The sequence below is a fragment of the Archocentrus centrarchus genome, chromosome 1 (assembly GCF_007364275.1).
Source record: "Archocentrus centrarchus isolate MPI-CPG fArcCen1 chromosome 1, fArcCen1, whole genome shotgun sequence".
Taxonomy (NCBI): domain Eukaryota; kingdom Metazoa; phylum Chordata; class Actinopteri; order Cichliformes; family Cichlidae; genus Archocentrus; species Archocentrus centrarchus.
The window spans coordinates 22,373,779-22,401,517 of record NC_044346.1 but is presented as its reverse complement, the minus strand read 5'-3'; the positions used below and the strand labels follow the sequence as shown (position 1 = coordinate 22,401,517).

Here is a 27,739-nt window from a genome sequence, read left to right as displayed (position 1 = left end):
CTTGGGCTTTAGCCGGCTGAGCTGATTGGAGATCAGAGATAATAGTGGTAAGGCTGCCGTCGCCACTCGTTGTCTGCAGAAACACGCACACGAGCATGTCCGCGCCCCGTCGCATACACACATATTTAACACACTTGCGAGCACACACTGTCTTTCCTCCTAGACGAATACCTACTTAATAAACCATACATTTTCAATAAAAATGCTAATTATCTTTACACAGCAGCACAGTCAGGTTAACACAGCTTCGGTATGTGTGTGTGTGTGTGTGTGTGTGTGTGTGTGTGTGTGTGTGTGTGTGTGTGTGTGTGTGTGTGTGTGTGGGTGCATGAGAAATAAAAAATAGAAAACAGAGAAATGAGCTAAAACGGAAGGCAACCAAGGGACGGTGTAAAAGCTGTTCATTAGCTCGCAGATTTAGATTTTACTAAAGGTATTAATGAATAATTACATGATTTTTATTAAATCAAACTATTCAGGCAATGCAGCCTCACAACACACCTTTGCAGTTTGTAGTATTACTAATATTCATTCAAAGCCTTGCTAGGAATAAATGAGAAGATTTTTTTTCCCAGTAGCTGCATAGCTAAATATTCAATAGTGCAGTCCTAGTGGTTTTTGCAAATGATCAGTCAAAGATACTGGATAGATAAAAACATGCCGCTACCTCTGCAGAATTCAATTATGAATAACACTCTGAGAGAAGATGCTTTCTTGTTGACGTTTTCTTGGAAACAAGGACAAATTTCTGGCAAGTTGTCATGAGTCCATACTTTTTTCTCTTCTGTCTCTTTTGGCTACACTCAGTAGTTTAATTAGGAGTCACACAAAAGACTTCTCATCTCTTGCATTATCTTGCATGCTAGAGCTGCCCTTGAGAAAACCTTGAGGTTTCAATAAATATCTTACCAACCTATATTCACTCTGTCAGACCGTCTGCAATGGGGGGAAAAAAAGAAAATCAATGACTGCTATGACAAACTTTCATTTCTTACCCTTGTCCTCAAGATTAAAACAAAGATACCTCAGAACAACCCCGGCAATGAGCTCAGCAACCGAGATATCCATTAATCTGGTGAAACAACGAGCAGCGGTACAAATTGAATGACATTTGTTTGACATTTTGTGTGCCATTTGGTTTACTTGTTGCTGCCACACTTTTTCATTTGAAATCTATTAGTTGCTGGCAAACTTGAACTCTGTGTGTTTTCCTCTGTGTCTGCGGGGCTCCTTAAGAGCCCGAGGTAATGTGAAGGCCTTATTGTTTGGTGTCATTAATCCTCGTCTTCTCCACGGCGATGCCTTTCTTTGTGTTATTTATATGTATGGATGCAGGTGTGTGTGTGTGTGTGTGTGTGTGTGATATCTGTTGTTCTATCGCACAAACCCCTCTGCCTAGATAGACTATCCGCTTTCTTTCCAAGATTTCCTAACAAGGGAACTGTTTTCTTGTGACAAACCTTTTTTATGTCTTACCTCATGAGGACACACACACACACACACACACACTCACAGACACACACACACAAACACACTCAAACACACACACACACACACACACTTGTTTTAGGTTTAACACGATCTTCTTTTGGAGATTGCTTATTTATCGGGAGTTGTGCTAAGCCGCACCAGTTACCATGCATTTTTCATGAGCTTAGGATTTAATGGTTGCCTGTGTATGAAGGTGTGTGTGTGTGTGTGTGTGTGTGTGTCTGTGTCTCTGTATGTCACATGTGTTTGTGTATGCCTTGTGGTTGGCGATAAGTTTGGGGTTTAACGCATTAAAGAATTCATGCACGTAACATGCAATATATAGTGCATCTGTGCTATATATAAACATGGGAGGTCTGGAAGTTCTTCCAAATGTTTTTCCTTTGAAGACTCTGCCTTACTCTCCTCTTCTCAACCCCCCCCCCACCCCCACCCCCGCACACACACACACACACACACACACACAGACACACCTTTCTCATGGGACTAGTTCCATTCAGCAGGTCTCTAAGTCTTGAAAGACACAAGGGCACTGCCTGCAGGATTAAGTTTCTGCCGTGTTCACATTCCACTCTGTCCCTCTGGGACTGAGGTGGAATGGAATTCATATGTTTAAGAGGTTCCAGGCAATTGTGCACATTTCGTTCCAGGACAACATGAACAATCCTTGCAGATTTCTAAGGATAGCTCTCTCAATGTAATAGACTCGGAACTGGTGTTGGGATTGAAGCAAGCCAGTGCTTTTAGTATGCTCCTGCTTGCCCAAGAGATGCCTTCACTCTCATTTTCAAAGTCACACAGATTACATGACACACACAAAGTATTAGCTCACCCACTGTGCCTCAGAAAGCATTTTAGTGTGGCAGTTTTAGCTGGTCCACTAAAAAGCAATCCCAGTAATCAAATACATTTTCTGGTTTTCATTGCTTTGCTGCTATTAGCATACATTAAAGAGCTCATTATCTCTTTTTTGTATTGCTCTATTTTGTCCTGCACTGGGTTGAGGACCACCTTGGACAGTATAAATGTGTGTTTGCACATGTTGTGCCATGCTCTTGTGCGTTTGCTCTCAGTTTTTTTTTTTTTTTTGCTCCCTCTTTTTGTGCCTGCTTAACATGTGCATCTCTGTCTGCCCACATGCGCGTGTGCAACATATGCGAGTTGAACGCTGTCAAATAGCTTCCTCATTGCAGTGCAGTCTTCTCAGACGCTTATGTAATGTTATTACCAATCACACATGGAGAGCATCCTGGCACTCTCACAAGGTTAGGATGAAATATGAGGCCGATTATGGAGATCTGAGATTGTATTATCATGATTTCCTTATTATTGCATCATTAATCTATTTTTGTCTCTTGTCTCTATCTCTTTCTTTCTTTCTCTCTCTTGTGCTTTCGTTTTTCTTCAAATCTTTCGCCTATGGCTGATGCAGAGGTAGAACAAAAAGGTAAGTCTGTAAAGCAAGCATGCTCAGATACACACATGCTCAAAATCCAGGATTGGGCGTCACTTTTTGATGCCAGTGCTTGAAGCGTTTTGTACCTTGTGGCAGTATGACATCTCTTTCATTGTCCCTGCTGCTATATTAAGACAGCTTGATCTCAGCATATAGAAGCAATTTAGAACTACTGGTTCTCATTAGACACACTCTGAACACATTATTCCATGGTATGTGTAGCATGCTACTCAACAAACTCTCCATGGGCTGAACACATTTTATGATGAGCCAGTGATCAGAGAATTGTGTAGACATTTAATATTCAAAATGCTTCCCTCATGATATGAAAGCAGATAGCCAGTGAAAATTCAATCAATATTCCCAGCCTTATGCGTGGGATCTGGAATCGTGTTATTGAGAAAATGGGAAAACCACAGTGCACATCTGGCCCCTCTGTGTGGATCTGCTGTGTAGATATATGTGCGCATGTGACAACATTCCAACTGAATTACAAAGGTTCCGATGACTTTGGTCGCACTGGCTTCCCAGAATTTACTAGTTCTCCCACATCCCTCATAAAGCACGACCCCAGTATTCCAAGAGGAGAATAGTGAGCGTGGAGTGGGAAAAGAATTATTGTAACAACTGCAAAAACAGAAGACGATAAAAGATGTGTTTGGTTCTACAGTTGGTTGTTCCTGACAGAAATAGAAAGGGAGAGAAAGGAAGAAAGAGCTGTGAGACTAATGAGGAGCTGAGGAGGGAGGGAGAAATGGGAATAGAGGGAAAGGGTGGAAGTAGAACAAAATGTGCCATTTTCTCTTCATCTTTTCGTTGTGAGAACAGTGTATTATCTGTTGAATAGAAGGCATACTGTTGCTGTGCTTAACAATGACAGTGACTATACAACATCCAAATCACAACACAGTAAGCCTATCATGTCATCATCACTCACCGGTGGTTAAGTTAAAATACGCTGTTGTGTTTTTTTAGAAAACACGTATGAATTTCATTTCAAAAGCTCTGTCAGGAACTCTACTGAGAACAGTTGACATTTTACATCAGTGGTGCAATTTAAACTTATCTAATGTGAAAATGTCTTCTTTTGTTCCTCAGTGTTTCTATGCCCTGGCATTCTTCGGGGAGTTTACCAAAGTGAGCATCTCTTTGAATCAGACCATCAGTCTGGTGCGTGGTGCAAAGACCCGCTGCAGGCCTCTGACAAGATCTACTACATGCCCTGGACACCATACCGTACAGACACACTGACTGAGTATTCCTCAAAGGAGGACTTCATTGCAGGCCGTCCCACCACCACATACAAACTGCCACATCGTGTGGATGGGACTGGTTTTGTCGTCTATGACGGCGCGCTGTTCTTCAACAAAGAGCGCACCCGCAACATCGTAAAGTTTGACCTGCGCACACGCATCAAGAGTGGTGAGGCAATTATCGCCAATGCCAACTACCACGACACTTCCCCGTACCGCTGGGGGGGCAAGTCTGACATTGACCTAGCAGTGGATGAGAATGGACTGTGGGTGATCTATGCAACAGAGCAGAACAATGGGCGCATCGTGGTGAGCCAGCTCAATCCCTACACTCTACGCATTGAAGGCTCCTGGGACACCAGCTATGACAAACGCTCCGCCTCCAATGCATTCATGATCTGCGGAGTCCTTTACGTTGTCAAAACCGTCTATGAAGATGATGACAACGAAGGGACGGGGAACAAGATTGACTACATGTACAACACTGATAAAGGAAAGGAAATGACGGTTAACATACCGTTCCCTAATTCCTACCAGTACATAGCTGCCGTGGATTACAACCCTAGAGACAACCTACTGTATGTGTGGAATAACTACCATGTGGTCAAGTACTCTCTCGACTTCGGCAACAATGGTAGGTCCAACCCAAACCCTAATACTTCCTTCTCTACCTCTTTCTCATCTCTCCACTTCCTTTTATCATTTTCTCTTTATTCTTTCCAATTTCACATCACTGTATGATGAGTAAGAAGAAAATTGTGGTGGTTAGAGAACGTCTCCCCCCAGCTGAAAGTAACGGCCAGCCTGTGATGTGATTTTTATTAAATCTTCACATGAAATACCTTGGCTTTTTAATATTAACGCTAAAGAAAAAAATACTTTTTTTTTTTTTTTGTTGTTGTGACATAAGGAATACTTATAGGCACTAATCTGCCTCCAATAATTAATTCTTCAAAATAACTTGAAGAGGAAGAAAAAGAAAAGCACCATCTGTGCTGTCATGATTCTCAATTATGACTGTTCCCCCACCACCCCACTCGTGATATCTGCATGTTTTCAGAACTCATGAAAAAAAAAAAAAAACTTTTACAGCTGGTCCCGCATATACCAGTGCCACTGAACATGTTGATGTCAGATGGTTACAGTTGCTATATGTGGAAATGAGAAAGATATCATCAGACTACCTTGATCTCTACCTTCAGAAGAATACTATCTCTAGTGATGTAATGCCGCAAATGCCTCTTGGCTTTTAATGTACCACTTGCCAGCTTTTTCTTTAGTTTCCCCAGCTGCTTAACAAATCATAATGCATTCCTCTTGAGTGGTGCCAGGAGCATCTGGAGGGAGGGGGAACTGATGGTGCTTTCACGTCCATATAGGACGACAATTTGAACACGCTTTAAGCTGTTACATGCAGTTTTTTTGTTTTTGTTTTTATTTTTGCTTTTTACCCATTCATATGAGTCTGCTCTTAAAGGTTATCACCATTCAAAGTGACTCAAATCTGAAAATGTATTTCCGTGTATCAGTGCTAAAGCACAACACAGACTGTTACTTTAAGACTTTTTTTTTTTTAGTCTTGAGAGACAGGCTACTTCTATTGAAGCAACAGATGATTCTATCAGATATAAATCAAAATTATTTATGTGATTAAGCGCTGGGGTTAAGTAGGGAAAAAAAGAGTTTGATGGTGTCATACATGAATCAGGAAATCAGGTTGAATAAAGGTTAAAGTATAAAAGCTAAAAACCCATTTCAAGATAGGGTCATAAATCCAGTTGATAAGGTGACTCCTTAGGATTAACAAGCAGCACGTGTTTTAAATGGAATTGCTGTATCTGTTTAAAAGAGCTAGCAATACTGTCTATCTAACCAAGAGTGACTCATATAACACTGGTGTGAGGTTAGAGTCCTCCCTCCCCTCTTTCTTCCCTCTGGATGGAAGGGCTTAGGCCCCTGGAGCCTGAAGGGCTATTTGCCCAGCGTAATTGCCTTTCAGCACCTTTCTATGGAGTGGTCAAGGCAGTCTGGCTGCGTGTCTTATTAAATGATGTCTGAATTAACGCATGCTCTTACAAGCAGTTAGGAGGCACAGTACAAGAAATTATAGAGAGAGGCAGCATTAAACTTAGTTTCTACCGATCAGTGTGTTGTATGTGGAGGGAGGTCGTGGTGTAAAAATATGCTTATGTGTATGTTTAGAAATGCATAATAATATCCATAGCCATGTGCTAATGTAGTTACAGTATGGGTTTATTTCTCTATTCAGGAGCGTGCAGATGCATTTATTGGTGAGTGTGAACACTCTCATAATAGAGCTCGGGGTGTCTCAGGAGGCTCTAAAGAGGAGATCAATGGGGATTCAATGTGAAGAATGACCTCCAGTGCACAGCAACAAGCCAGACTGCTGACCAGCGGGGGATAAATACATACAATCAATGCTGCTCCGCACTTTTGCTCTACTCCTCGCTTCACTTCATCACTCAATGAAGACAAGAAATAATTTAACTGCCTTAACTGCATGAGTTTCTCAAGCTTCTTAAAATGAGGCAGCGGCTCATTAAAGTTTTATTTTGTTGCGTTTTGCCACAGTGTTTTGCTCTTCATGCCTTCTAAAATTAGAGAAGGTATTCGACCATTTCATTCACTATAAATGGATTAGGCATATCTTGTTGTGACTGCGATCACATGTTCCTTAGTCAGTCCAGCACACCGGCCAAGGAAAAGGGCCGTTCTGAGAGTTTCCACTCATTACTGATGTGGCTTAATGTGAGCCTTGTTTTTGTTTCAGCTCATATGGACTTCTTAAGATATAAAATGAGGCAGGAAATGGGCCATGCTCTGAGAGAAGGATGAGGTGGGCCACTGAGAGCTGAGTGTAATTGGGGTACAACGCAGAGAGAACCAATTACTTTGTTGTGTCTGGATGACAAAAGGCAAATGGTTTAAAAGAATTCAGTCTGAAGCGCTTGCACTGCTTAGTTTTAGAATACACATTTCAATGTGTGTGTAACGGTCAGGGACAGCGTGCTGAAAAACTGAACTCGTGTAAAAGACAGCAATGTTTCCAGGCAGCGGTTTGTTGGCATTCTCCTCCAGGGAGTGATATTTGTTGTATTCACCTGTGTGGACAAAGCAACAGCAAAGACACCTATTCAGCCTGCCCACAAGATCATTTTCCTTTCAGCCTCACCGTTCACTACACCCCTCAAAGTTCTCAAAGAAAACCCCTCAAAGATAAAAGATGCTTGCAGCCACAACTGTCACAAATATAACAGGTCACAAGGCACAGAAGTGTGGTCCCTCGTTAAATGCTGGAGTCAACATCAACCACTTTAAATGTGCTAGCCAGACCAACATGCTTTTGTTGACTATGCAACAGCTTGTGTGTTTGCTTTGAGTCACCAAGAAAGATCACGAGGTGCATGAGAGAGAGCCATCTTTTCTTATACTTATACTGTACCAAGATATTGCTAATTATTATTTTTTTTGTGTGCATTTTTAAAGATTGCTGTTCAGCACAGACCCAGTCCAACTGCGACTGCACCACGTGACAGCTTCCTTCCTCAGGGAATGACCACATTGAACACATGACATTCTGCCTTTCATCACCCGCGTACACAATAGCACTGACTTCCCTGATGCAGCTGTTCATTTGACTAATCCAAAAGCATTTATTAATTAATTAATTTTTTCATGTGAATTGATTTTATTATGTATTTGATCCCATTTGCTGATACACACTCACTGTAGATATAAACATATAAACATTTTTGAGTAGCCAAATGAACAATTTCTTTAATGGATACTATGTCTTAATTCAAGTCACATGTTAGAAAAGTAGAAACTAATGCAAAAGTCTGAAATTAATCTACAGATACAAAGTTCAAGGCATTTAAAGGTCACGTTTCTTTACAATGTTGGGCCCAGTTTTCTATATCACACGAGGTCTGCTTTGAAGGATTTAAAGAGGGATCACAAGGGAGAAAGAAATAAAGCAGGTTTAGTTCAGCTTGGGCTAACATATAATGTACAGGTTTTCTCCCAGCATATTCTGCCGCACTGTTGATGTAACATGGAGCAGAAAATGATCCTTTTGAAATGCATATTATTTTTCTCCCTTGGTACTTAACAAGGAAGTGAGCTGCCCCTCTGCATTTATTGTCCTGTTTGGATTTATTTCCGTTAAATCTGCATTCTTTCTCTTCCTGCTGCTTACACAAACACATACACTCACAATGGCAGGAATCTTAATACTTCTTCCTTCCTTCTCATGCATCTTTCTCTTTAACTCAGTGTTTTTTCCCCTGTTTTTCACTCTGTCTTCCTTATCTAGCGCCTAATCTGTCCTCCTTTTCTGCTCCCAACCGGTTCCCACATCACACAGAGCTATTTCATTGAGAGTCCTTTAGATCTATATATTATGGAGTCCTACTGAATGCCTATGTAAAGTCAAAGTCACTTGTCTCCGCATCACCCCTTTCTCCTCCCTCACAATCCCCAAACGTTCTCTCATTCTCTACTGTTTATGGAGTTGTTTCATCATGTCTTCTTACATGCATATTATAGAGACTTGCCCTACGCAAGCGGCATGGCTCCGATGAAGCATTTGAATAATTTATCACCTCCAGTCTGCCTTGCCACACTTTAAAAAGTTTTCCCAACAAAGTCACAAAATTATTCATGTTATCTGCATCTACAGAGTAGGAGGGGAAAACATGGCTAAAACTAAGAAGGACTGCCTCTTCTATCTTTGTTTTACTTGTCTTCACTCTCCTCTCATTTTGTCCTGTGCTGTTTTTGCTATTTTTTTCACCTTACTGCAAATTCTCACATGCTCAGAATCTTACAAGTGCGATATATGCTCTTTCCAGCGCTGATTCACTGCTCTTTAAGATTACGAACTACCTGAGGTCCTAATGTCAGGTCTGACAGTCTGATTGCACGTTCTGTGGGAGAGATGCGCCACGCTGAAATTCAGATACCAAGAAGCATATGCATGAAATTTTCAGGAGCAATCCTGGTGGATTTTTGTTTTTTTTTGTCCTGGCAACTGGAGAGCAGTGTTCAAAAAAAAAGTTAATTAGGAGACCAAAATACAGCATATTGTTTGACAGTTACTTCCAAGCATTTTAGTTATAAAAATACAAATCTCAAACTTGGCACGTTGCTTTGTAGCAAGTGGAAATGAAAGTAAAATGGACTTCTTTTAACGTGTCTTTCGGCCATTAAGCACTTATGAAAAATACGCTTGAATATCTGGAGAGTGAAAATTATCTCATAAGTCTTAGAGAGTAATTAAACACTGGAAAACTGAAATCTAAGTGTACCATTATATAGAGATCTTTAGTTTCCACATGGTCGGGTTAAAAAAATGTAAAAGTTCACCTTTGAACTCTTAATGCCTGAAATCACATAGTTCAATTTCCTAAGGAAGTCAAGCATTAAGCATCTACTGTTTTAACCCCTTTCCAACCTTTCTGCTCTGCTCTGCTCTGCTCTCCTCTCCTCTCCTCTCCTCTCCTCTCCTCTCCTCTCCTCTCCTCTCCTCTCCTCTCCTCTCCTCTCCTCTCCTCTCCTCTCCTCTCCTCTCCTCTCCTCTCCTCTCCTCTCCTCTCCTCTCCTCTCCTCTCCTCCTTGACACCAGATTGCAATCAAAACAGCAGTGCTTAGCAGTGCAGGAAATGTTGGAAACAAGCTTAAGGGGAGGGAAAAAAAATACTTAGTGGTTGAAGTGGAGGCCGTCTTCCACCAGGTCACTGATTAGACTAACCCTCAGAGCATTTTTGGCCAGCCAAAGCAAGTTGTTTGTGTGAGTGAGAGACAGTGTGCAAACTCCCTTTGTGTTAAGTTATTCACATCACACGATAACATGGCTCTGTCGAAGTGAAGGGAGGTCACAACCTTCAATTCAATATCATTTAACCCCATATTTAAAAATAGCACTGCACAAGTCCGAGCATCAAAGCATGTATATGCTGAATATAATTTTTACTTATCTTTACATAGTTTTACATAGTGCATAGTGAAATTATCTTTTTTTACCCTGTCTTAATACCGATCATGTACACCCATATAAAATGCAACATAATTATATTGTAGCTTTCACGCATTAGTCTGCTCTGACAGCTTTGTCCTTTTTTTTCTTTGCCTTCTTTAACTGGCATCTTTCACCTGCTCTTCGGGCTTCTCAATCGCTGCCTATCTCCCTCACTCCCAAAAAGATTACAGCACAGCCATCTCAGTAGAGACTGAGCTCTGCTTCAGAGAGTCTGCTGCACCTGTTCCTTGCCTGGAGTGTGTCCTTATCGATTGGATAGCCTCTGCCAGGCCCTCTGCGTGCATTTGGCCTCAGCACTGCTTCTCTTCTGCCAAAGAGCAGATGCCAAATTAAGCAGGCATAGCTTGGACAATAGAGTGGAAGGGAAACCCACAACCCAGCAGAAAGTAAAGAGAAACAATAGCAGTTAGCGGAGTGTGTCCCTATACATGTATTAGGATTTTACTTTAGACATTTTGATATTAAATGTGCAGGTCAAAAAACAGGGTACAATCTTAGGGTGTACTCAGACTAGGCACAGTTGCTTTGTACCATGCCTGAGCATGACTGATCTCCCTCCCAACCCCTCTGCTCCTGTGCTCACACTGGCTTTGAAGATCTAGGCCCAAATCTGCATCAGCTTGGCTCAGCATCTGAACTCCTCTCTTGTGCTTGTTTTCTCTCTCTTTCACACACACAAATGCATAGCTGAAAAGTACTCATTCAGAATACAATTTTTATGAGTTTATGTATTTTGTGGCTCATAATTGTCATTTCTTAACAAGACGGCTGTCTCGTGTGAGTGTTGTAGATCCATGCTTGGGCTTGGAGAGCGATCACACCTCATGCATATCGTGGCCGAGTCCAACTAAACTGTGCTTGGGTCCACCTATTCAAGTCAGCCAGGGCTGCCCTTAATTTAAAAAATGTGGGGAAAGGAAATAAATAATGTAGCAAGCACTTCCAGGACACTACAACTCTCATTCTAATACATTACTAGGATTTTACTAGATGTCTTAATGATACACTATATTGTCAAAAGTATTCGCTCATCTGTCTTATGAACTCGAGTGACATCCGGTTCTTAATCTAGAGGGTTTAATATGCAAAGGGTGCTGGCTCTCCCTTTGCAGCTATAAGAGCTTCAATTCTTCTGGTAAGGCTTTCCATAAGGTTTAGGAGTGTGTTTATGGGAATTTTTGACCATTCTTCCTGGAGCGCATTTGTGAGGTCAGACACTGATATTGAACAAGAAGGCCTGGCTCACAGTCTCCAGTCTAATCCATCCCAATGGTGTTCTGTCAAGTTGAGGTCAGGACTCTGTGCAGGCCAGTTAAGTTCTTCCACACCAAACTCACTCATACATGTCTTTAGGGACCTTGTTTTACACTGGTGCACAGTCATGTTGGAACAGGAAAAGGCCATCCCCAAACTGTTTCCACAAAGTTGGGAGCATGAAATTATCCAAAATGTCTTGGGGGTGAGCCCAGCTTTTGAAAAACAACCCCACACCATAATCCCCCCTCCACCAAACTTTACACTTGGCACAATCCAGCCAGACAAGTACCATTCTCCTGCCACCCACCAAACCCAGACTCATCCATCAGATTGCCAGAGGGAGAAGAGTGATTTGTCACTCCAGAGAACACGTCTCCACTGCTCTAGAGTCCAGTGACAGCGTTCTTTACACCACTACATTCGACGCTTTGCATTGCGCTTGGTGATGTAAGGCTTGGATGCAGCTGCTCAGTCATGGAAACCCATTCCATGAAGCTCTCTATGCACTGTTCTTGAGCTAATGTGAGGGCTGCGTGAAGTTTGGAGGTCTGTAATGATTGATTCTGCAAAAGGTTGGTGACCTCTGCGCACTATCCACTGACCCTGCTCTGTGATTTTATGTGGCCTACCACTTTGTGGCTGAGTTGCTGTCATTCCAAATCACTTCCACTTTGTTATAATACCACTAATAGTTGACTGTGGAATATTATTAGCAAATACATTTTACAACTGGACTTGAACAGGTGTCATCCTATCATGGTACTGCACTGAAATTCACTGAGCTCCTGAGAGCAACCATTTCTTTCATGAATACTTGTAGAAGCAGTTGGCATGCCTAGGTGGAAGTGATTGGAACATCTGAATTCAATGATTGGGATGGGTGAGTGAATACTTCTGGCAATATAATGTAAATATTTATTGCAGTTGTCCTCATACAATTGACATAAGTTGATAGCATGCCTGGAAAATGGGCAATCCAGGCTTTAAAGGAATGTGCTAATGATTTTTTATATTTTAAAACTAAACAAAAAAAAAAAAGGTTTAAAAAAAGACAATTTGGTCTGTCCCATTAGCTTTTTGCTTTGAACAAGGGAACTTCCTCTGATTAAGAAAGAAGCATGTAATTGGAAAACTTGCTGCAGGTGCCTTAGACCTCAGCAGAGGGATGACATGATTATGCAACTGGAAAGCTAACGGGGCTGAGCAGGGATGTGTCTGCATGTGAAACATTGACTGTGCTGGTCCCTGGCAGCCATTTTGAGGGAGGCTCTATTAGTTGGGGTTGTTTTTTATCTCGAAAGTATCACTGCTTTGAAGTAGTCTATTCTGTCTTATCAGCAGGCTTGAGCCACTCGCCACAAGCTCTGTGTGTGTGCGTGCGTGTGTGTTGCATAGCACAAAAGTGAGTGAAAAGTACATTTCTGTTCAACTGAGCAAAAATTAAGTGTGTGTGTATGTGTGTGTGTGTGTGTGTGTGTGCGCGCGCGCGCACGCTCTTGAGCCATAGGGGTAGCACGTTATCGCTGTATGCAGCTCCATTTGGTGTGTGTGCTACTATCCAGCCTAGAAAGCTTTTATACCCCAAGTCAGACTATAACTTTGCTTTGAGCCCTCTGGATTCAGCCCCCCCCCCCCCCCCCCACCCCCCCCCACCCCCACCCCCCCACTGTTCAGGATACTGCTTGCATGTGTGAGTGCACAGATGCAGTAAATTTTAGGTAAATCATCGTGCATTCTTGATAATATAATAGACACTTCATTTCAGTTCTGTGAAACTTCTCTCTTAATTCAAATCCCTCTTTGCTTCCATTTCAGTTTTTTTTTTTTTCTGACAGTGTGGGAATCTTGCCAGGGGAAGTTCATTTTCCCTCTCCTCTCTCCTCTCTGCCTTCTACCTTTTGTGTTGTGGATTTACGATCCCTCTGTTTACCAAGTGATAAGTCAACAAGAGCATTCTCGGCAACAGAGCTGAGGCAGAGACAGGCAGTCTTACCCACACAGAAAAACATTGCCGCACACACACACAGTGCCTGTCTGCATGTCAGATGATCATGTGCTAGCATCCCAGGCTGACTGACAGCATCTCTGTGGCCCCTCCAGTGTGGTGACAGATGACAACGTCAGGAACAAGTTTACTGCCACCCTGCCATTGTCTCTGTCTCACCTTCCCCTGGGCTTGCTACAGGTCAGGAAAACAAATAGAATAGAATAGAATAGAATAGAATAGAATATGAAATATTCTTCAGATTGAGTTTGACAGTTCACATGAAAGTGTAGATGCACTTCAGGCACTTTTCATTTCTGAGATTAAGTGTTTATTTTTGTCCGAGAAAACAACAGAGAGCACAGCTATGAGCCCGCAGGGTCCATTAGTAACTGATCTGTTGCTTTCAGTCATATTACAGAAGCCTCCTCATCAGATGAAGTTTGCACAGTAGAATTGAACGGGACTAGAGCTCTGCAATTATTTGATCTCGTTCATCGGCATAACTGTAATGGTGTTGTTGCACAAATGCATATTATTTGAATAAATGATTTAAAGAAAGTTAATTCGATTTTAAAAAGTAGTGATTGAGGATGGTGCATCATCAAATTGGTCAATTTAAGGCTCTAAAGAAAATCTAGTTTCTTTTGCACAATGTGGCTGTTTTTCATCTCCTGTTATGCAAAGGCAGGTAATGCAGTGACTGAGGTTTCTCCGAAAATACATTTGTTAAAATGTGTCACCCTCAAGCATGTGTAAGGCATAGATAAGTGCAAAATCCTTAAGTGATGAGCTTGTACTTAATTCGTCACCGTGTTTTTTGCTTGTTCTTATGGCACCGGTTTTGGCAAAGAGCATAGTGTTTAGGTTAGCTGACATCATGAAGTTGTCATAGCACATTTCCTCAAGGTTTCCTCGGTTTAAATGCGGGGAGATATGTCAGTACAACCTCTAGCCTTTTTCTTCATAAATGTTTCATGAACCTGTTATGTCATGCTCCTATGGTTCCCTACGGCCTCTTACACAGCATCCTGAGTGATGGCGGTGATGAATTCATCACATTAGAATGTTGTTTTTAGAACAAGGAAAAGGCAGACAAATAAAAGACATAGTGGAGTGCACGTGTAAGGTAGTGCTGAGAAATATGGAGGTTTAAATCAGAAGATTGTCGGAAAGTAAAAGAAAGTTATGAGGCAGAGATTAGATCGGGTGAAAAATGTCGTGAGAACAGCTGAAGAAGAAAGGACGGAAGGAAGGGAGATCGAGATGCATGAGCAGCAAAGTGCTGTGGCCTCCTGCCTACAATGCTTGCAGACTTTTGTGTTACCTCACCCCAAGCTGCCAGCCAGTGTATTTTCTGCCCTGTACTGGAATGACAGCAGACATCAACCTCAGCCACGCACACATACACACACACACCATTACTCTTCTATTGTTGTGGCAGAGCCCCTAATGGAGCTTCCCGTTTGAGTCCAGATAGGCACACACATACTCAGTCTCTGCTTCATAAGTACACACACTCATACAAACACACGCAGATTGACAGCTAGTCCCTAGGCCACTGCTGCCACGCATGATTGATGGCAATGTTCCGTGGAGAATGCATGAGGCAGGGCGGCAGTGATTCAGGAATGGGGAGCAGCACAGTTTAGGTACGGAAACACTCCATTGAGTTGTGAAGAAACAGAACAGAACGTACAGGAGGAGCGGGATGTAAGATGGCTGTCAGTCAAGCAGACAGACAGAAAGGGAGGAAGACAGAATGATGGAGAGAAGAACCGTGCAGTGTCTTTTAATTAAATAGAAAATCCACAGGAAGGGACAACTTTAGTTCACAGAAAAGAATATAAACACCCACTCCATTCAACCGCCCACACACTCACACTTCATTCTCCACTCACACCTTCCCATACCCCCCCCTCAAAAAACAAAAACAAAGAAACAAACAAAAAACAGGAACTAACATCAAAATAGACAACATTTAATAAAACAATACAGAAAGTAGAAGCTCGTTTTTGCACAATCCATCTTTTATGTAATGGTTTGCTTCACTTGTGACAGTTAAGTTAATCATGTAAGGTTGCTATGTATTTTTTTTTTTTTGTGTGTGTGTGTGTGCATGTTTACTTATATGTAATGATGCTCTCCTTTTCTCCTCCGAAAGGCTTTGCCCTTCCCAGGCCACAGTTGTAAATAAGAACATGTTCTTAATCTGTCTGCCTGGTTAAATAAAGGTTTAAGTAAGTAAGTAAATGTAAGGTTGCTATCTAATACAAATCAGTGGAAAATTAATGTGAAATTAAAACCAATAAAAGGTCAACATATGTTTCTGAGTACAGCAGAAATTGAAGATATGCACATGTGGAGTTATACTCAGGCTTATTTCAGACTTACACTCCTTTCTTCAGCGAAACATCTGTAACCCTTCAATGTCAATGACCACCGTGTAATACATATTATGGCCTAAGGCAAACCACGAGGAACACAAGTCTGTCTGGTTTTTGTGAAATCGAAAATCGTGAAATCAATCATTTTAACATGAAGGCAGCTTTTTGCTACCACGAGTTGCAGCCAATGATAGTTTCTTTTTTTTTTTTTTTTGGAAAATTCAAAGAGCCTTATTAAGTAGAAATCAGAAACATCAAATATTTTCAGGCAAGTGCAGCCAGGTTCAGTTTTCTCTAAACAGGTTTTGCTTATCACTGCTGTATGTGTTAAAAAATATGCCCAGGAGCTGACTCTACAGAGGACGATTACAAAATACATATTTGTGTTGTGAAAGAGTTGCATAATGTAAAATTGTAAGAATTTATATTAGAATCGCTTTGCGTGTGTGTGTGTGTGTGTGTGTGTGTGTGTGTGTGTGCTTGCTTTCACAAACTTTGCAATTTCAATAGCACATTTTTAGAAACCTGTATTGATTTTTTCACAGGGACACCAGGTGCCAAAGTACTATCATGAAATTATTATAGCATAGTTTGGAGGCAAAATAATTATGTGGAATAAGTAATATTTAATAAACAGATGTTTGTAATTAAAATTTTCTAAAAAAAAAAAAATGCTCTTGAGTATATTTTACATATCTGAATATACTCAGCTGTAAATTAAATGTGTGGCAGATAGACTAGAATAGTGTCCTCCAGTGCATGGTATTAAACTGAAACTGTAAATAAAATTTGAAATTCATTTATTTCTTCATACCATTTTTTTAATCTGCAAGACTGATTTGTGCCACGAGAGTGAGACACACTGGTACAACCTCTGCTTCCATGATGGCACTAACACTTCACTAACATACTGTATTCTTCCCATCATCCATTCATTCTTTATTTCTGTCCCCTAAACAGGGTCAGTGTGAATAATTGAACCTCTTTACAATTAAATATTGACAATAGAAGAATGTGTCATATGCATTTAAGTGGCCTTTCTACCTCTTGTGACGTCATAGTGTAATGAATCATGGATGACCTGAAAGAATGTTTCTTCTGCCAGGTTAAGCAGCAAGAACCATTATTTCTCCCATAGGAAAGACTGCTGCAGGGGAAAAACCCAATCACTGGTCTTGCTTGGAGCTGGAGATTTGCAGTGTAGTTTGTGCATGCCCCCACTTGTCACACACATTCAAGTTCTGTTATAATTATTGTTGTCTGAATTGTTTAGAAACATGTCCTGCAATTGATGGCAATACGTAGAGTTATTTATATTAATAAATAACCCCACAGAGATCTGGCATATGACCACGCTGTCAAGGATGAAACACTAACATTGGGAAGTCATCAGAAACATGAGCTACTCCCTGTCAAAGCTATTTGGCACTGTGTAAACAAATCACTACATTGTCTTTGTGTCTATATTATTTATGCTTGTTTGATTGTTTAAATCATTTGGTGCTGGGTTTTTTTTCTTACTTTTTTTCATCCTGAGGATGAACCTTGAATGCTTGTCCTAGCATCCAGGGCTCATAAAAATACCTGTAATCTAATACTGTTCAGCTCCACAAAAGTGCACAGCACATATTTTGGGTTCTGGCTTCTTGTTTAAGAACTCAGGCTTTGTGTTTTTGTGAATTTAACCAAAGTCTCTCCTCTCGTGTTAGACTTTCGTCCACCTCCCATAATCCCCCCTAATCGAGGGGTGGTTCCAATCGGTGGTGGAGGTTCCTCTTCATCTACAAGCCGCGCTGCCACCACAACACGTTCTCCCCCCTACTACACCACCCCAAGGCCTCTACTCACAACCTCCCCTGGCCAGCGGTATCGCACAACTACCACAGTCCGCCAGCCCATCCTGGCTCCTCCTGGAGGTTCATCGTCTGACAGCAATCAGATTCCTGACACCAATCAAAAAGCTGGTGGGCGGTCCCCTCCAGTGCAAGTCCCTCCAGCACCCCCGCAGCCCCCAGTCCTGCCTCCTCAAGACTTCTGTAGTCCAATGGTGACTGCCGACATATCGTGGCCTCGGACGCAGCAGGGCCAAACAGCCAAACAGCCATGCCCTGTAGGGACACTGGGTAAGAAGGATAGATAGTTTATATAGCTGGTATAAAGAGTTATACATGGTAACAGTATGTGTGAATACTTTGCTGTGTATGTTATTATTTTAAGTGTTTTCTTCTATCAGCTAACTATTGGAAAAATGCTATAACACATGCACACACACATACTCAACACTTTGTCAGGACAAATATTCTTGTTTGAATCTGTTAATACATGCATCAAAAATGATCCTCCATCATCACCATCCACACACAGCACAAACGCAAAATGCTTAGTGAACCCCAGGCAGCTCTAGAGTCTTCTTGTCTCCTGGTGAATGTCAGGGCTGTCTCATTATCTTCCCATTGTTTATCTTGCAGGCGTGGCTACATACGTGTGCGTAGCCCATTTGGGCCACTGGGATACTCAAGGCCCTGACCTCAGCAATTGCACGTCACCCTGGGTCAACCACATCATGCAGAAAGTAAGTCTGAAAGCTACCCCCAGACCTCGTGGCTCCTATCGAGCCCCAGTTTAAGCTTAGTGCATGATGAACATCGTTCTGGAGCAATTTTTCTCACGCATGAAGGGGCACAGGCCACAGGGAAAGATTTAGGCCATGTATCCATCCTCATTTGTTAACCCCAGCTCATGCTAGAGATTTGAGTGATATAATATAGCTGTAGGAAAGAGGAAATGTTCAATAGCATCCCTAATTCACAGAGAGCTATCATCTTGAAAGGCTAGCAGACATTATGATAGGCTTATTTGCATATAGTGCATCACTTTTTCATGGAAAATGTGTTTGATACTTAAAAATACTTTTGTTGTGCTGCCCCATTTGTCATTACTTATGCACTTGAAAACCACTGCTTTAAACATTAAGACTAGCTCACACAAGTTTTAAGGTTTTTCGAGTTTTTTTTAGGATAAAACAAAAAATTTGAGGTGCCAAAGTGGGAGTTCTGTCTATAATGTGCTGCAATGTCTATGTATATTAAACATATTTTACAATGTTCTTGGCTACATCATAATTATTTTTTCTATTCTTTGTCTCTTCTTTTCACCTCGCCTCTTTCACTCTTATACATCGCTCACCTTTCTGTCCTTCCCCTTCCATCCTTCTCCATCGATTACCCTTCCTCTTACTGTTGTACTCTTGATCCTCTGGCAAACTTTTTCTCCTTTCTCAAACTTTTCCTTCACTTCTCACCTTTTTGTTTTTGTTTTATTTTTTTTTCTTACTGCCATCCATCTCTTCTTGCACATTGTGACTTTCCCATACCCTGTCATCCACTCTGACTCGCAGCTTCGGTCGGGCGAGACGGCAGCAATTGTAGCCAGGGAACTGGCAGAGCAGACCAAAGGGCTTCTGCATCCTGGCGATGTGCCATCCACAGTGCGGGCCATGGTCCAACTAGTCGAACTGCTGGATGTCCAACTCAGAAATCTCACCCCTGGGGGCAAGGACAGTGCTGCCCGCAGCCTCACCAAGGTACTTTCTTAAGAAATATAAGAGGTAGATGTAGAGCGAGTGAGTAAAATCAGCAGTTTCTTTCAAGCATCAGGATAAAGGGGCTTTGCAGTTTAAATGCAAGTAAATTAAGAGGAAGAGAAATGAGAGAGAAAGGGAACAGATAGAGGGACTCTTTGAAGTTAACAGTAAGATGAAAAGCAGCAGTTGTTAGTATTTTTGCCTTACACTCATTCTCAGGGGTTAGAAAAGTCTCTGTGTGCAGAGTTTGATGAAGAACCATACATAAAACTGTAGATTTCAAGATGATAAATAGCTGCTTTTAGACAGTATTTTATCCTCTTCTGTGTGTGGCTCTTTGTAACAAGTTTTGCTCAACATTATGGCTGATAGATAACTGCTTTTAGTCTTTGGCATAGTTCCTGAACTCTTTTCAGAGCCGGAACCAAATTTAATAAAACTCTTGTCTTGGGCCATGAGGAGTTATTCTCATTAAAACATACAGACTTGGGACATGTTTTACGTCATAGCTCATTGTTCTAATGAACTTCAGCCTTTGAGCTACAACTCCGAATATGTTGTTGACAATTAGGCTTGAGCTCTTACTTCGGGATTACATTAATGGAAACTCGATTCTAAGTATGCAAAGGATCCGTTTTATTATGGCTGTAGATAAATTTAGTTCTGCGCCATAAAGGCATGTAGGCATTCAATTAAAGTGTGTTAAATCTCAGGGGAACGGTTGACTGGCTGGCTTGGCTGGCTAATTGACTGACTGAGTAGATGCTGGACTGTTTCTTGATCGTCTCTGCTGAGGTCAACAGTGATAGGCGGGGTTTAGCCACCAGACTGACAGCTGCTGCCACCACTTTGGCAGCCACTGCCTTTTATATTTAGCTTTAGCATCTGAGTCCCTCTGTCTGCGTTGTCTTCCCTTTTCCTGTTGACCTCTTTTTTTTGTCTCACTATCGCACACTTTAAATCTCCTCTGCTTCCTCTAAGTAATTCATTAACATGTGGGAAGTCGATACATACTGGAGCATGTGTAAGTGGAATCAATTAATCTGTGTTTTGCTGTTGACCAAATGGCCTGTTAAGTGTTAGATATGTAGGAAAAAAGCCCTCCAATGAAAAGGAAATGTGTTCCTCCTGATTTCAATAATGGGCCAATTATATATAAATCTAACTGAGTAATATGCTAGCATATTATGCAAATTTTTGTTTGGAAATCAAATATGACCAATGACGCACGAGTGGCACAGTAATTAATGCCATCAATTCACTTGACAGTAGATGCACCGAATGAGTAGCAAAAAAGAAATGGAGGCACAGAGGAAATTATTAAGGCAATCTGGAAGAAAAGGGGAAGAGAAAGAATAGGGGGAAAAAGTATGAAAGACAATTAGAGTGTAAGAAATGACAAAAGGAGGCGAATGAAAAGAATAACAATATATTTTAGCCATCAAAGCCCTTTCGTGTAGTGGTAATGAAGTGGGTTCAACTGTCTCTGTGTGTCTGTGTGTGTGTGTGTGTGTGTGCATATGATTAAGAGGTGTTACATCGCTAACAGCTGAATTGTTTGAATTTGCAGCTTCAGAAGAGAGAAAGGTCCTGCAGGTTTTTCACACAGGTATTTCCGTTTCCTGGTCTGGTTGATTACTTTGCCACGCCACAGTCCCACATGTTTTTTTTTTCTTTTTTGTTCCCCCACTCAGCATGTAATCTACCAAGAGATCTTTTGTGTGTGCGCATGTGATCACACATTACAAGGCTCTATGTAGAATTCTAATTCGATGCTGCAGCAGTTGTGTTATAATTTGCAATTTAACCCTTTGAGGAGGGCTGTCATGTAACAGGGGAGACTATCCGCTTGTTGTCTCGTAGTAAAGATTCAGTCTCCTCAAAGGGTTTGCTGACATTTTTTTGTTTTCGGCTTAAATTTTTTTTTTCTTGCATTCAGAATCAATAGTGCTGATAAGAGGCCATGATCAATATCAATAATAGCTCATCTGTTTTGCAGTTCTGTCTGCAGAATTGTAAACAAGCCTGCCTGAAACCAAACGACTCGCTATCCATCTCCATTCAATGAAATGCCCTCTGTGTTGCTCTATCAGAAAGAAAGGAATATGATGGATATGCTGTTGCATATTGCTTGATCACGGCCTTGGTGCCTTAGAAAATAATGCCAGCTTGTGTTTGTGGCTTGGTATTCATTTATGGTCCATCCTTGTTGGTCTGCTTGTATTGATGTTTGTATGTGTTGACGCCATGGGCTGACACCGCTAACAAAACAATCTAACATCATTTAGGCATATTTCTGGTCAGCTAAAATCACTTCTCAGAACATCAAAAGGACCCCACCTTCCTCATCCATGAGCTGTAGATAGACCGCAGTCTCTCGTGTTCTCTGTCGGCACCCCTGACACACGCACACACACACACACGCACACACGCACACACACACACACACACACACACACACACACTAGTGATGGGGTAGCTCTTTTTCTCCTGATGCAGGCTTTTTTTCCACTCTCCCCCTGAAAAGTCTTAACGTCAGCACCAGTCAGCAATGTCACATCATAGAACATGGTTTAGGACTATATGCAAGCTGACACACACAGCTCACACGCGCACATACACCACAAATATATGAATACACTTTCAACAATGATCTTTTGCTGTCACATCACAGCCGTCAGACACTTTGATGTGTCTCCTTAATCCAATAAATGCTGCATTTCAGGGAGTGGCGTCATTTAGACAACTTGTTACAGGTTAAAATCAAAACCACCACACACTTTGGGTTCTGCAGGGGGCTGGGAGTGATCGATTATATAATTAGCCTTAGTAATGTGAAACAAAATTATACCAACAGTCCCTTACTCTGCCAGATAGAAATGCACGTGATTAGGGATGTGGTGTGGTGCTGCCCTCTTCTCGTTAATTATCTACAGCACTAATTGCCAAGTGAGAAGAGTGGGCAGGAGGTTTGGGTTCTTAATAGAGACAAAAAATAATTGAATTCTCCCTCTCCTTTTCTCTCTCTCTTTCTCTTTCTCTCTGCCTCTCACACTTCATCTCCCCTCCTCTCTCACTTCGTTTGGGGAACTGGGGACTCGTTTCATGTATACTAAATTGGCAATTTATTCATGATGAAGTTGGTGGTGTGGAGAGGCTTTGATGCTTTAGGGTGGATTGATGGAGGGGGGCACAGTCTGTAAGGTAGAAGGGAAATGAGAAACAGGGAAGGAGGGACTAGAAATTAAACAGAAAAAGAGAAGCGAGTTACAGAAACAGAAATCCAGTGTGAGAGAAAGAAGAAAAAAAACAATAAAGGGGGCAGGGAGAAGACAGCGATGCTCAATGACAATGTCTAATTTGCCCTCTATTTACGGATGGCAGGTCAGAACATGGCATGCTGTGAATTTAAAGCCTGATTTAGCTGCAAACTCATCCTGTCAGGGAAGACAAACTCAAACAACAACTGACAGATAAGCCTGCTTCTCTGATGAAAACATTTTCAAAACATGCACCTTCTCAGAGCTCATCCAAGCAAGTAAAAGGAAGAAAATTCCATTCTTTTCTCAAGTCTCCCATCTTTCCGTGCTCCTGCGCGTCCTAACCCTTTCAGGTTACATGTTACCGTGCGTGAGTGTACACATACTGTACATCCACGCACTGGGCGTGCTCGAGCGTGTGCCCGCGTTCTCCTTCTGTAGCTTGGAGTAGTAGACCAACCCAGCTCTAGTCTGTCTTGCTGCTGCTGTTTATGCTGGATTACCCCAACGCTTCAAAGCATTTCACTTCTGCCCCATTTACTGGTGTGTGTATGTGAATATGTACATGCGTGCTGTGTATATGTGCACACATGCACTTGCCTACTCTGCAATACATAGCCTCACACACACTTTCACTCATACACACAAACGAATGACACTCTTATCTGTCTCTGCAGAGTCTCTCCCCTCTTTGAAGACCCCTAAAAAAAAAACCTGTCTCTATTTTAGCCCTCAAGTCCTCATACTTGTGCGGATAGAAATGTCACCAACGGCACCAGAGCTTACAGGCGCACCCACACACACACACACACACACACACACAGTCGCTCACCCCCACCCTCACACACAAACATATATTCCATCTCTGACTTTCTGATGCTGATATTTCTGGACCTCAAGGAAATCATACCCCTTCTTCTCCTTACCTATCTTTCTCCTCTTTAGATGTAATCTCGATTCCAGCGAATTAAATTTCATTGAAAAAAAAATTATGTGAAATTGAAAATGCACGATAATCAAAAGTTCAATAAAAAGTAATGGAACATTTAATGAGAGTAGAAAAATTGGGTTATCTGAAACACATCAAAGTGAGCATTTGGGAGCAGCACCAGTAGTGAGAATGAATGCAAAGCAGTGCCATTGCATTATCTGACATGTCTACAGAACATCCTCTTCTGTCTGTGCCTGTTCGGCTACTGTACAGCAAGTGGAGCAGAATGATGCACGACAAGTCTTCTCTTAGCCACTTGTGCACACACTCAGTTAAACACACAGACGTAAGAACACATACATGACATGTATCCCAGTCCCCTTCAGTATGTTGCAGACATGTACTCCCACATCATATATGTATGAGACATGCACATACTGATTCACACACTCAGTACAACATTAAGACAGGAGAAGACTCTTCTGAACCCTTTTTTCATGATGCACAGATTACATGAAATTCTGATTGTAAACAATCTTTATTGTCTAGTTTCAGCTGTCAGGGCAGCACAGTTGTGTGGTAGTTAGCATAGTCGCCTCACAGCAAGAAGGTAATGAATTTGAATCCAGGCTGGGGCCTTCCTTTGTGGACTTATATTTTTACCTGCGCCTGCATGAGTTCTCTCTATGTGCCCTGGCTTTCTTCCACAGTCCAAAGACATCCTAAGGTTAACCGCTGATTCTAAATTGGCTGTAGGTGTGAATGTGAGTGTGAGTTGTTGCCTGTCAGGGTGTACCACACCTCTCACCCGATGACAGATGTGATAGAAAATAATAGAAAATAAGTAAAAGTAAATAGCAAAGTACAAAATGAATTACAAAATTACCCAACAAAGCTAATAACTAAATAAATAGGGTGGGCTGATGGCTGAAATTTCAAATATCATTCCTATGTATGATAATTGTACTCAGTTAGTAGCTGATCACAGCAATATCCCTGAAAAAAAAGTCAGATAGAACAAAAAAGATGAGATTGGGGAGGAAAAATGAAACCAAACTAGCTCAGTGTTCTCCTGGTTTGGCTTGGATCACAATACTCAGCTCGAATCAACTCAAATCTACTCTACTCAGTTTTTCCATTACAATTGAGTACCGCCTCAGCCAGGCAGCCTGAAACTCCTGTGACATCATTAGCGTGCAACACAAACACACACAGTCACTCTGTCTTGCTCCCTCTGGATTCTTTCTTCAGCTACCACACACAAAAACGTCTGTCTACTTAGCCAGTTGGTTAGTGTGTTAGCGACTCACTAACCAACTGGCTAAGTAGGTACTAAAAAAGTACCTGGTACCAGGTACTACCACCTAATGGAAAACCCTTAAATACTGAGTTGAGTCGGGTCAAGCCAAGCTGAGTAGGTACTAGTGGAAAAGTGGCATTAGTATAAAGTATTTTTTTTTTTTTTTTTTGCAGGTTGCATATGCAGTTCAGAATTGTTGCCAGTGCTGGTTTAGATAGGCTCACTAACAATTTTTTGCAGCACTGAGCTGCATCTGTTGATATTTTATGCAACAAAATTAGAATTAATTGTTTAATTAATAAATATTTTATTACGTAATCATTTCAAAATGTTAGATAAGTGTACAAGTGTGAAATACTAAGTAGCTGAAACCAAATAATTTTTGCTTTAAAAATGGCTCAAATAATTAATTGATTACTGAAATAGTTGCTTCAAAAATCTGGGTGATATTTCAGCATTAACTTGTTTGATTTCATAACTACTGGTAATTATGGGCAAGTGAGGAAAACAAAAGCAAACAAAAACAAAAGCACACACAAAGTTGGCTCAAATCAGCATTCCTACATGTGGCTTCACGTGTTGTGTCAGTGGCTGTAGCTCAGGAGGCGGAGTAGGTCACCTGCTAATCGGAAGGTTACTGGTTCAATCCCTGGCTGCTCCGGTCTGCGTGCCAAAGTGTTGCTGGTTAAAATACTGAAGTGCTTGTGTGACTGTGTTGTGTTAAGTGCAGTAGAGAAGTGCTATATAAAAACCAGATTGTTTAAGCTTTTCTTGTGGCATCTAATGCCATTTAATCCCCACAGACTTTTCAGAAATCTGAGAAAATCCATATTTATGTATTTTTATTTGGAATTCACCAGGGAAAACCAAATGCACTATTTGTGACCGCTAGGGCTCTGAACATTTTTTTTCAAATTTTGATTTGTCTCACCACGAGGCATTTTTTTCACTTTTTATTTTTTGTAAAATGTATATCTGGATTCTTTGACTCTTGATATATCGCATGGCGTTCTCTGGGGTGATCTAATCGTGTTTCTCATAAACCTAATCCAAGATGTTTCACTAATAGTTCCAGTCTTTGGTTGCCCTTGTCCATATTTTTTTAAAACAAGTTGCTGACATTCAAAATGAGTATTTATTTAAAAAAAACAGAACATCATGAAACATTTTTCAGCTTCAGCATTTACCATGTTGTCTTTGTGTTATTTTAAATTAAATACAGGGTTTAAATGATCTCCAAATTATCACGTTCTGTTTTTATTTGCGTTTTACACGGCGAACCAAGTTTTTTGGAAACTGGTTTGTATGTTTTGCATGTGCGCTGCATATCCTCGCCTGCTTATTCTGGTTGTTTGCCGAAGCAGTGGATTAATTAGTTTTTGTTTACATGTAGCCCTCCCAAACTCATTCAATATGCATCCCAGCTAATTAACTGCTAGTGCTAAAAGAGGACATAATATTATCATATTAGTTTGTTGGCTAAGCACCAATTTTTCTTGTGTGTGATATATTGTAACTGCACGTGGATATCATCCCCCCAAAATAAACAGGTAGGATGCATATTTGGCAGCACATGGCATAAATACTAATATGAATCATCATCTATACTGTTCCTCTAGGCTTTACCTATCTACTGCACACACACACACACACACACACACACACACACACACACCATCGTTTTCTGCTTCTGTCTTCTCTCGTCCTTTCTGCTCTCACTTCTCCTTAACCCTGAGTGAAAGGGACAGAAATGAAGTCAAACGGTGGATGTGTGAATGCCAATAAACTGATGTCTCTCACTCTTCTTCCCTGCCCTTGCAATTCCCCACTGGAGCCCCCCCCTTAGCTCGTATAATCGCACCTGTGTTACTTTTCCCGCTTTCCCATCCACGCTTCTCAAGAGAGAGAAGCATTGAAAGAGTGAGGGCAGAGTGAGGGACTGGACTTTCTTTGCAGAAAGGCTGGTTTACAGAGCAAGTGAAAGAGAAAATAAAGAGACAGACCGGAGTGTGAGGTGTGTGTGTTTGATAGTACCTGTAGTCGCTTTTCCGCCTCTCTTGTTCCCAGTGGACGCCTGTCACCATGGACTCACTGGACTGTTTTATCACTCTCACATGGCCCTTCCCTTCCTATCCCCCTCTGCTCCAGCTCTCTTTTCTCTCTGTTTCTTTATCTCTCTCAGGGTCTTCTAAGGTGTGTGTGTGTGTGTGTGTGTGTGTGTGTGTGTAAGAGAGACAGAGAGAGGAATGGGTAAGTGAACCCTTAAAAGCGCCACAAAAATGTGAGATGGAGACAAAATAAGCATTGTTTTATAGAGAACATTTCATCTATGTGAGCCAACTCTTTTCTGTTAAATTTGTTAATATCTTTGGATTCAAACCCGTTCTGCACGGCTGGATATGACCCAGCAGACATTATCTGATAAAACTCTAATTTCTTCTCAGACCCTCAAGCACAAGTTTTCAAACTTAAAGATAAGACTTTGGCTTTAAAAAAAAAAAAAAAATAGAAAGGGAGAAAAAAACTCAACCAGGTTTGGGGGTGTCAACACATGGTGATTGCAATCAGCTAATTAGCTTAGCTTGATTTTCATAACATCTGTGATGGCTTTTCTACCACAGCGTCCTCATACAAAGAGAAGAAAAGGCTGTAGTAAACATTAAAAAGCGTGGAGTTCTACTTTGATGATATATTTTAGATTTAATAACTGTTGTGTTTTTGTCTCTGTTGTGTCTGCATGGGAATGCCATGTTTGCATTGCTAACATTTTTTTGGG

The 27,739-nt window shown here is 41.3% G+C and overlaps 1 protein-coding gene across 1 annotated transcript in view; it reads left to right on the top strand.

Annotated features, from left to right (window-relative positions):
- The window catches only part of adgrl3.1 (adhesion G protein-coupled receptor L3.1), a 119,703-nt gene that overhangs the window by 59,300 nt on the left and 32,664 nt on the right, over nt 1–27,739 (top strand). Inside the window, exons 5-10 of the mRNA XM_030727286.1 lie at nt 2,924–2,938; nt 4,046–4,834; nt 17,599–18,012; nt 18,358–18,461; nt 19,287–19,472; nt 21,043–21,081. Coding sequence (XP_030583146.1) covers nt 2,924–2,938; nt 4,046–4,834; nt 17,599–18,012; nt 18,358–18,461; nt 19,287–19,472; nt 21,043–21,081 — 1,547 coding nt within the window. The remainder of the gene's footprint in view (nt 1–2,923; nt 2,939–4,045; nt 4,835–17,598; nt 18,013–18,357; nt 18,462–19,286; nt 19,473–21,042; nt 21,082–27,739) is intronic.